The sequence below is a fragment of the Fragaria vesca genome, linkage group LG4 (genome assembly GCF_000184155.1).
Source record: "Fragaria vesca subsp. vesca linkage group LG4, FraVesHawaii_1.0, whole genome shotgun sequence".
NCBI lineage: Eukaryota > Viridiplantae > Streptophyta > Magnoliopsida > Rosales > Rosaceae > Fragaria > Fragaria vesca.
In genome coordinates, this window is record NC_020494.1 from 2,561,723 (window position 1) to 2,572,926 (window position 11,204).

General features: G+C 36.9%; 1 protein-coding gene and 1 pseudogene across 1 annotated transcript in view; one reads left to right on the top strand and one right to left on the bottom strand.

The window, feature by feature from the left end:
* LOC101290757 overlaps positions 1-7,972 on the top strand; it is a 22,234-nt pseudogene extending 14,262 nt beyond the window's left edge.
* Positions 7,973-8,586: 614 nt separating this feature from the next.
* Positions 8,587-11,204, bottom strand: part of LOC101291044 — a 3,854-nt gene continuing 1,236 nt past the window's right edge. The window contains exon 3 of the mRNA XM_004297828.1: positions 8,587-8,835. Coding sequence (XP_004297876.1) covers positions 8,587-8,835 — 249 coding nt within the window. The remainder of the gene's footprint in view (positions 8,836-11,204) is intronic.

Genomic DNA, 11,204 nt, shown 5'->3' on the forward strand with positions numbered 1-11,204 from the left:
ATCTTATTGTCCCGGAAGTTCACACACCGGGCTATATTTCCTGCATAGCCTGAAGGATACTTCACACAACTCATCCACCTGAAAATTAGGTTCTTCTGGTCAGGCTTCACGGTGTAAGGAGCTTGAGGCATTTTTTTCTTCCCTTCTTTCAACCACAGATGTCTTCTTAATTGCATTTTTTTTAGATCAATGCGTGCCTTAGGACCGTCTTTCGTCTTCCCCTCCAAGTTCAGCACTGTGCCCACCACATTGTCGCAAACATTTTTTTTCTATGTGCATCACATCTAGGTAGTGCATGATCAACAACTTACTCCAGTATGGGAGTTCCCAGAATATGCTTTTATGTGTCCAAAATTTGTACCTGTCGGGTCTTTCAGGTATTGCCGCCACAATGTTAGGATGATTGCTAAGCTGCCCAAAATCGTACTCATTAAGCACTGCTAAAATTTCTTCCCTCGTCCATCTTCTGGGAGGCACACCGTTTTCTATGGTCCCATCAAATGCCTGTGCATCGAGCCGCCATTCGTGATCATATGGAAGGAGAGTACGGTGACCCAATTTGCATATCTTGTTGCAATGACTGCTGCTCCCCTCATCGCTAAGGCACTCTGGACAAGCCTTGTAACCCCTAACAACGTTGCCCGACAACATCCCACGGGCAGGAAAATCACTGATGGTACCAACAACCATGACATGCATCTGAAACATCTCGTGCATGTACTTGTCATAAGTGAGATGACCAACGTCCCACAAAAATTTAAGCTCTTCAATCAAAGGTCTCAAATACACATCGAGACACTTCCCTGGATAACCGGGCCCCGGAATCAACAAACTCAACATATTGTATTCCTTCTTCATGCACATCCATGGAGGAAGGTTGTACGGTACCAAAATCACCGGCCATACATTGTATTGAAGACTCATGTTGCCAAAAGGGTTGAACCCGTCGGATGAGAGCCCGAAACTCACATTTCGGACCTCTGACGCAAAATGAGGAAACTCCCTGTCTATATGCTTCCAAGCCTCCCCGTCAGCAGGGTGTATAAGGGTATCTTCGTCACGCAATTCCCTATCAGCGTGCCATCTCATAGCTTCGGCCGTGTGTGAAGACATGTACAACAGCTCCAACCTATCCCTCAAAGGGAAATACCGAAGTATCTTTACAGGTTTCCTGTTGCCTGCAGGAGTCAGCTTATACCTGTCAGTGTGACATACCGGACATGCGTCAAGGCCACCAAGGTCATTTCCTTCTGGATCTTTACCCCAAAAGAGAACGCAGTCATATCTGCATGCATGGATCTTGATGTAGGAAAGCCCAAGATCTTTCAGGATACATCGGACCTTATGATGAGTGGTAGGAAGACGATGACCGTGAGGCAGCATCGAAGCAATGTATTGTAGATAATCATTAACAGCTTTCACAGTCGATTTTGTCTCAACTTTAAGCTTCGTTACGTCCATCACACTTTCAAGAACGGTCTTCTGACAACCAGGGTACACAGGGGTCTGTTGAAAAGCAAGCAGTTTGTTGTACTTGTCAATACCAGCAGTGTTGACAACTCTAGGGAAGAGCTGCACCGGGTCAGGCATATACTGTCCTTGAGCGCATACACCGCTCTCATAAGGAAACATGTCGTTGATGAAGGCCGTTGTTGGATCGTTGGATGTACTGCCCGTCTCAGAAAATTGGCCACGATCATGCGGACCCCCTGATGATGTTTCACCGTGATATAACCAACATGTGTACTTCTCCCAAAACCCGTTACTCTTCAGGTGTTGCCATACTTTGTCAATCGCAAATCGATGCATATCGTTGCGACACTGATATTTCGTGCACGGCCAATAGAAAATTGTATTCCCGTTAGCATTAGCCAGCGCATATTCCAGAAAACTCATAATTCCTTTACCATATCTTTTGTCCCATTTTAGAAGCGAAATCCAACTCTTATCCATATCCTGAAAATATAACAAAATATATATGTATAACGCTAGCTAATTATTAATTAAATTCTATGCCATATATAAAATTTCAATTCATTTATATATATTCTACGTACTACAACTAATTGATAACAAATTAATTAACAGACATATATATATATAGATATACTTAATTAATAATTACATAACAATATTATATATATCAATATCATCACAAAATCATCATCAACAACTTTATACCATCAACACAATATTATAAATTAATTAAAATATATATATATATATATCTACTACTTATTAACAACAACTTCATATATATTATCAAATCATCAACCAAATCGATCAACACACATATATATATATACATCCAACGTACTCAAAATCTATCAATTCAATCACACTCAAAATCGATAAACTCAAATAAAACTCAAAATCAACATATATACACATGTACGTACCTATATATAGCTCCACTTCTTAATTATGGACAGATTTCAACAACACCCAAACTTTTTCTCCCGTTTTTTCTTCTCCCGTTTTTTTTTCTCAGATGAGCTGCTGTCCAGATCTGTGAATATAAAGAACTTTAGCCGACGAAAATATAAATTAGCCGATGAAGGAAAATTTCGTCGGCTAAAGTCTGCTTTAGCCGACGAAAAATTGATTCGTCGGCCTGGTTTTTTTTTTTCGTCGGCTAAAGTCTTTCTTCTGGTAGTGCATGTATGCTTTCGCGTGCTTGGAATCATTGAAACCACAACACAAAGATTAAATTCTAATATCTCTCATCATACACTTAGCAACACCAAAAAACAGAAGGAAAAGACAAATAACAGCAATCATATCTGAAAATATCTGTTGTGATCAATTTTTTGAGGTAAACTTTTAGTCTGACCTCTCATCTTGCTTTACACACATCTTGCGAAAACCTCTCAATTTTTTGAGGTTAATAGACTTAAATGAAAAACCAAATCAAGAATCAATAGCACAACATATCAAGTAAGTAAAGAGCATTGATTTCAATTCGAGCAGAAAACCCAAATATTGGATTCAAATTGAGAAGCAATACCTTGCGATGGTCAGCTCGAAGCTTCAAATTCACCAAACCAAATTAAACCCAGCAAATTGCAGAACCCTACCGATAGAAAAAGTCAGAAACCACGATCCGAATTGCAAATCAAAAGTAAGAAATCCAAAACAAACGTAGAAGCAACAATCGAGAAATAAATTTGAAGATTAAGATAAAAGAAAATTACCCAAACTATTCAGGTCTCCAATGAAGGGATCACAACTCAGATCGCTTGAGGAAGGGACCTAGATCGTTGTGATAGAGAACGAAGCGTTGGAGACTGAGAGGAAGGCGTTGATCTTTTCTGACACAAAGAAGGTATAAACCCAGATCGCTGTGTTGGTTAACGAAAGCGTTCCAGAGCGAGACGAAGGGTGATACACTGAGACATGAAAAAAAAAAAAACAACAGAGAGAGAGTAAAACGGAAGGCTCAAGAAAGCTCTGGAAGTGAAGAAAAAAGTCAAAAGTGGAGGGCAAATTGGACATTGCAACAGCCAGGACAAAGTCCCAGCTAGGCCCAACACTGTAGCATGTGAACAACATGTGAACAGTAAACCACTGTAGCAAGTGAACTGTAACCGACCCAAATAGATATATAGTAAATAATTCTCATATATATGCCCTTTCTGAAACATAAAAATATGAGTATTGATTTGCATTTTATCACTGTCGCGTATCGAATAGATCGTTGTTTAATTTGTAATGTGAGTATTCTATTTGCTTATATCTTTTATATACTACATCCAAAACCAGCTAACTATAGTCAACCCAATATATATCTGTATGTATACGTTCAATCAATAATCACTGGTGTGTAAACGAGTATGATAGCAGCAAATTAATAAGGAACAAAAATACAGATTGATGAACAAGCCTTTTACTTTAACAAAAAGTCCGCTAAAGCCTTTGACAAACTACTCTTAATGCTTTAATCAGTTCCCATGATCGAAATTGTATAGGAGTTGAGACATAAACAAGTAGCAGCAGTCTTTTAACGTCAGTCCCATGATTGTTCCACGCCTTAATAAGTTAGTTGCTTACAAGTTCCTCCACCGATAGAGATTGTGGAACAATTCGACAAGTGCATATAATTATTGAGTAAAGAAACAATGAACACTAGGAAGAAATAGAAAAGCAAAGAATTAGGATAGAAGCTTTGTAAATAATTGGATAAGCTAATGAAGACGAACACAACAAGGCAAAAGAATCATGAGTCATGACTGCGAATTAGGAAGACTACGATCTTGAACTCAATATTATCTAAGAATTAAGTACATCAACATGACAACATCACATGTTCTATTCGAACAATTCTTTTTTGTTTAAGATAATGAAACCCAAATTAAACAGGTCGGATCCGAATACATACAGAAACTTAAATGCAACAGTTCACATCTACTCTTAATCAGAAGTAGAAAACGCAAACAATACCATAAACTGAAATACAACTAGCTAGAACTAGGGCCAAAATACAAGCTCAAACCAACACAGATAACCTAGCTAGCTACTACAAGTCAACTCGCGCCGCCGACCATGTAGGGCTGCCGTTGAGTCGTCGGAAGCAAAACACCAAGTAGTTCTATGTTGTATAACCAATGCCGATCAAATCTTTCAGAATACAAATCATATGAAACCCAACAATATATCAAGACAACATAATCTCCACTAAATCTTATATATGAATAATATCCAAAACCAGCTAACTATAGTCAACCAAATGTATTCAATCAATAATCACTGGTGTCTAAATAAATATGATAGCAGCAAATTAAAAAGAACAAAAATACAGATTGATGAACAAGCCTTTTACTTTCACAAAGTCCACTACAGCCTTTGACAAACTCTTCATGCTTTAATATATTAGCTCCCAAGATCGAAATTGTATAGGATTGAATATACGAGTTGAGCTATAAACAAGTAGCAGCAGTCTTTAACTTCAGTCCCATGATTAAGCCACGCCTTACTATATAATTAGTTGCTTTTTACAAGTTCCTCCACCGATAGAGGTCGGGAAACAATTGGACAAGTGCATAGAATTATGAAGTGATCGAACAATAGGAAGCCTTACACATAAATGGATAAACCTAATGAAGACGAACCCAACAAGGCAAAGAATTAAGACTGGGAATTAGGAATTTGGAAGACATTCTTGAACATAATTTTATCCAAGAAATGCATCAGCATCAGATATTCTATTTGGAAGAATTTATAGTATCGCAGCTTTCAACATAATTTATAGGCCTTCTCTTTGAGCGAGGGTTTAGAATTTTGGTAGGTTGGTATCATTGGTCGTGTACGTCGTGTGGTGAGTCATGGTTATGATGTCGCTTCAGAGACTAAATTAACGTCAGTTTGTTCTTGTTATCAATTTAATGGAGAGGTTACATATGCATATATGCTGGTAATTTGGGCATATATATAGCGTTTGAAAGTGTCGTTTCTTCTTGAGGTTGACTGTAAGAATGTATTGAGACATCTGGAATAAATTAGGTTACAGTTGAACCTCTATCGGTTCTTGTCCACTGTAATCGTTGGTAGCTTCGGGTGGGGTGGCGTCTAAGGAATTTATTTGGGCATATAACACAAAACTACCATTTACAAACACAAATGATAAAAAAAATCTTTAATTGTTTCACGTGATAAAAAGGTAACCTTCAAAACATATTAGATGATAAAATGGTTACCTCTAATGTTATTAAATGATATAACAGTCCACCTAAAATTTTTTTATTGACGCTTATACCCTTCTATCTTGCCCATCTCTCTGAGATCAGTGAGCGTCTCAAGGATCTAAAAACCCGACGGCCCTTTCTCACGGCGTCGTACCGGTGGACATAGCTTCCTCTCAGCGTCGCAGTCATGTATGTGGCTTTGGGGGTGATGAGCTCCGGTGAAAGAGAATCGAAGCTCGAATGTTTCTCGACATCTCTGCCGCATCTCCCTCTCCATCCCCTATGTCTCTAGGCCGCGCTAGTCGACAACGCTCACCGACGGCATCATCCACTCCACCTTATCAGATCTGTCAAGGCCCGCCGTGTCCCCCCTCCTCGTCATGTCACATCACCGGTGAATCAAAGAACTAATATAATCCTGCACACTTATTTTGTATTTTGCAGAGCCAACATGATGAGTTGGAAAAGATGTTTTTCTAAGAGAGGGCTGCATTGGAAGCAAAATACCAGAAGCTCTATGAACCTCTCTACACTAAGGTATTGTAGGCTTTCAACAGGCGCTGAGTTCTACTTTGACAAGTTGTCATTATTTAGAATGTCTATGATGTCTTTACAGATCCCTGTTTAGAAATAACTGAAATTGGTGTTTCTGAATTGGCTTGAATGTGATATGCAATGTTGATGTATGCCTGTCTGATTGATTAATATGATGGTTGATTGCCGAGGTACGAAATTGTCAACGGTGTAACTGAAGTTGAAGAATACACAGAGAAAGGGGTGTCAGATTTCTGGCTCACGGCAATGAAGACCAATGAAGTTCTTTCTGAGGAGGTGGGGAAACTTTTTAACACATTTTCTTGTATTCTTTTTGGAAAAATAAAATGCAGAAATTTGATCAAATGTATACTAGAATAGATCTCAGAGCGTGATGAAGGGGCTCTGAAGTACCTCCAGGATATCAAGTGGTCTAGGATAGACGAACCAAAAGGATTCAAGCTTGAGTTTTTCTTCAATGCCAATCCTTATTTCAAAAATTCTGTATTGACAAAAATGTATCTCATGATTGATGACGATGAACCTATTTTGGAGAAGGCAATTGGGTAATTCTATTAACTGCTGCTGTAAAGTATTTGTTTCCTTTATTTCCTTTATAAATTTTGTTTTGTTTTTCTAAAAAATTGGGTTATCTTATAGAACGGAGATTGATTGGTATCCTGGGAAGAGCTTGACGCAGAAGATCTTGAAGAAGAAGCCAAGAAAGGGATCAAAGAATGCTAAACCCATAACTAAAACTGAAGACTGTGAAAGCTTCTTTAACTTCTTCAACCTTCCTAAGATACCTGATACTGATGATGGATTTGATGAGGAAACTGTAAGTTTGGCTTCAAGCAGAAACAAGTCCTATGTTCATTAATATTTTGATGTGCCCAACTGTTCTGAATCTCTTTGATATAAATATTGTCAGGCTAAAGAACTTCAAAGTCAGATTGAGCAGGATTACGACATTGGGTACGTGGTGGTATTCTTTTACTTATGTCTAATGAATTCACTCTGTTTACTGTGATCTTCTGCAAGATAAATTGGTTACAATGATGTATATATAAGTCTGATCAATTGGTTGGATGAGTGTTTTATAATTGCAGTTCTTTTGCAAGTGACAAACATGCAAATACAGATGAAGATAATCGTCTATTTTTCTTTTAGAACTCTTACACAATGAGTTTTATGTCACTTTCTATATGAATAAAGCAATATCAGTATGTATAAACTTTGTAGTTCTACATCCCATTCAAATGTGTCAAATGCTAGTAGTTGATCATATATTGAAATTTGTATATCATCTATATCAATTGACTAACATGTTGCTGGTTAACAGAAGTGTACAGAGCCTTTTAGTGCTTTCCTTTGCCTTTTTAGTAATTGTAACATGGTGTATCAGCCAAATAAAATTAGTCAATTGTTGTCATTCAATACCAGAAACACAAACTAGTTTTGTTATTATGTGTCTAATATACAAGTTTATCTGTCCAAACTAATGTTCTCTCTTTCGCATGTATTTGCATATGCACTGTTTCTCCAGCAAATTAATGTCTAAGCTCTCTTTCTTTGATGTTTTGGAGGTTCTCCTTTTGGTTTCGAAGCCATTCCTCGGCACCCTTCTCCAGCAAGCCAACGAAGACCAGGAGGTTGACGAATCAGGCGGGAATGACAAAGAGCCTACAGAGGAGTCAGAGGGATTGATGAGTCAAGGCGAGGGAGAATTGTTTGGATTTGAACAGTTACATGATTAGTTACATGAACAGTTACATAGTCAGTTACGTTGATTTCAACAGTTACTTGACTAGTTACATATTATCATTTGGATTGTGTAATTATTATGTGTATCTGACTTGTGTAACTACATTAAACTACTTATGTAACTATCCATGTAACTATAGATGGTCAGCTACATTTGCATTTACTAGTTACATGTCCAGTTACTTTTGCATTTGAGTATGTTGTTATGGCCAAGAAGCATAAAGTGTCCGTCGTGGTTCAACAACATGCTAAAAGCAGCGGAACGGTGTCGTCGTGGTGCAGCGGCACGCTGCAATTATTATTTACTTGACTTATGTAACTACATTAAGTTACCTATGTAACTATCCATGTAGTTATAGATAGATAGTTAGTCACATACATGCTACATAACCAGTTACATGTATTGACATACACAGAATGCAAAAGAAAGCAAAGCAATGTCTATTAATTGAAATCTTTTCAAAACATTTAATCATTCATGTAGCTATTCAAAAAGAATAGAACACTTTACTCTCAACTTTCTGAACCTACTACTCCTTATATATTGAAAAATTAGCTCAATGTATGATCTGTAATGCTTCCTATCTAAAACTAAACTAGAGAAAATCTACATCAGAACTTCATCCTTCTTTAGTGTCTTCTTCATGTTCTGCTGCTTGCAAAGTTTGGCCAGCAGTTCATCATCACCCTCTTCATCAACTGTCTTCTTTTTCTTCTTTGCCGCTTCATCAACTGTTTTCTCTTTTTTTTTCTTTGCCTCTTCATCAACTGCCTTCTTTTTTTTCTTTGCTTCTTGTATGTCAGCATCTCTATCCTTTGTATCCCTTTCTTTGTTATTCTTTCCCATCATCTTTTTCTGCACAAAATTGTCTGATATGTTTGCTTATCACACCTCAAAACACTTATTGTAACTACATATGTATCTACCAATGTAACTACCCATGTACCTACCCATGTAACTAAAAAATTGACAGTTACTTGAGTAGTTACATTTTAGGTTTCAAAACAGTTAAAACAAAAGCAAAAACAAAGATCACCTATCATCATCACAAGAAGCACAAATTTCATTTAAATTCACACAATTTTATCTGAGCCAAACATCTTATAGCCTCATACCTAAATAATGAATCTAGATGCAAACATTCGTAAACTGAATAACACTAACACACATCCAAAGATCACAAAACAAACATAAACTTCAAAACCAAACAATTAACCGTAAACCCATACCCCTCGACATAGAGATGCAACTACCTATGTAACTATATTAAGATACCCATGTAACTACTCATGTAACTAGAGATTGACAGTTACATGGGTAGTTACAGATTGATAGTTACCTAGGTAGTTACATACATGACCGGCACAAGAAGGTAACTATTCATGTAACTACAGATTGATAGTTACCTGGGTAGTTACATACATGCTACATTTGTGTAACTACATTAACCTGCCTATGTAACTATCCATGTAACTACATATTAATAGTTACCTGGGTAGTTACATACATGCTACACTACATAATCCTGCATATGTAACTATGCATGTAACTATATATGTAACTATCTATTTATGTAACTATGCATGTAACATCTATGTAACTATCCATGTAACTATGTACGTAACTATCCATCTATGTAACTATACATGTAACTATCCATGTAACTATTTATCCATGTAACTATGCAAGTAACTATCCATGTAACTATGTATGTAACTATCCATGTAACTATGCATGTAACTATCCATGTAACTATCCATCCATGTAACTATGCATGTAACTATCCATCTATGTAACTATGTATGTAACTATCTATGTAAATATTCATCTATGTAACCATGCATGTAACTACAGATTGATAGTTACATGGGTAGTTACATACATGCTACACTTGTGTAACTACATTATCTTACCTATGTAACTATCAATGTAACTATCCATGTAACTACAGATTGATAGTTGCCTGGGTATTTACATTCATGCTACACTTGTGTAACTACATTATCGTGCCTATGTAACTATCCATGTAACTACAGATTGATAGTTACCTGGATAGTTACATACATGCTACACTTTCACTTGTGTAACTACATTATATTGCCTATGTAACTATCTATCTATGTACTTGACGTGTCGCGTAACCGGGGTCAAACAACTTCAATTTAATTACCCTGCAATCGTAGTAATATGGACAAGTAGGGATCGTTCTAGCCGGGGAAACCAAAGGGCGATCGAAAGAAGATAAACCAAACAACTTATAAACAAGTATTCACATATATATATTGAAATATTGGGGGTTTAAGATTGATTAATTCTAACAAATAACCTACTGAAAATTAAACCTAAGATTATTATATACAAGTGATCAACATACTCATGCAACACATAACACGAAAAACCATCAAGAACACATAACAACTTCATGCAAGGCCGGGCAGCAATGTTCAAATTATCCTAGACTCTAACCAATTCCGATTCTAATTAGAGCCTTTGCGGTTATCTAATTGTTAAGACTCCTCAAGTATTTAGAACCATCTTTGCGCTTGATCCTAAACATGAATGCTAACTCATTTAAAGACACGTTGCGTAGAGATTAAACAAGAAAACCTTTAGCACACGAGTCAATCGGAAACATGATCTAAGGCATGGCGTCACTCATCCTATTAGCATGCAAATTATCAGAATTATATCCGCCCTAAGTTAATAACAGAGACCAAGACAACTTTGCGTATGAATTGATCCAAAATTATTATGGTAGATGAAACCGCACCTTAAGGACAACCATGGCCGTGACAGCCTCAAGGATTGATTTAGATGCACGAATTCATGACAATTAATCAATTAGAAATCAAAAACACATAAGAACATGCTACTGCCCCAAAACCTATATCACGAAATCATCATATATTCAAAAAGTTACAAATCAAAACATAGAACAATCAAAGATCACAAAGAAATCCGAAAACCATGTTTGATAAATAAAACCAAAATCGAAAAGTATATTACAATAGAGTTCGAAACTATACAGAAAATAATACAAGAAGCCATGAGAAAATCACACTTTTACAACCTTGAAAGATTCGGCCAGTGTGGGGAAAATCGGTGGTTGGATGGAATGATTCTTATGGTTTGTGGTGGATGAATCGGCTAAGTAATTTTCTGTATAGGGTTTGGTAGAGTTTCGGCTATGTAATTGCAAGAGTAGAGATGATGTTTTTCTGCTC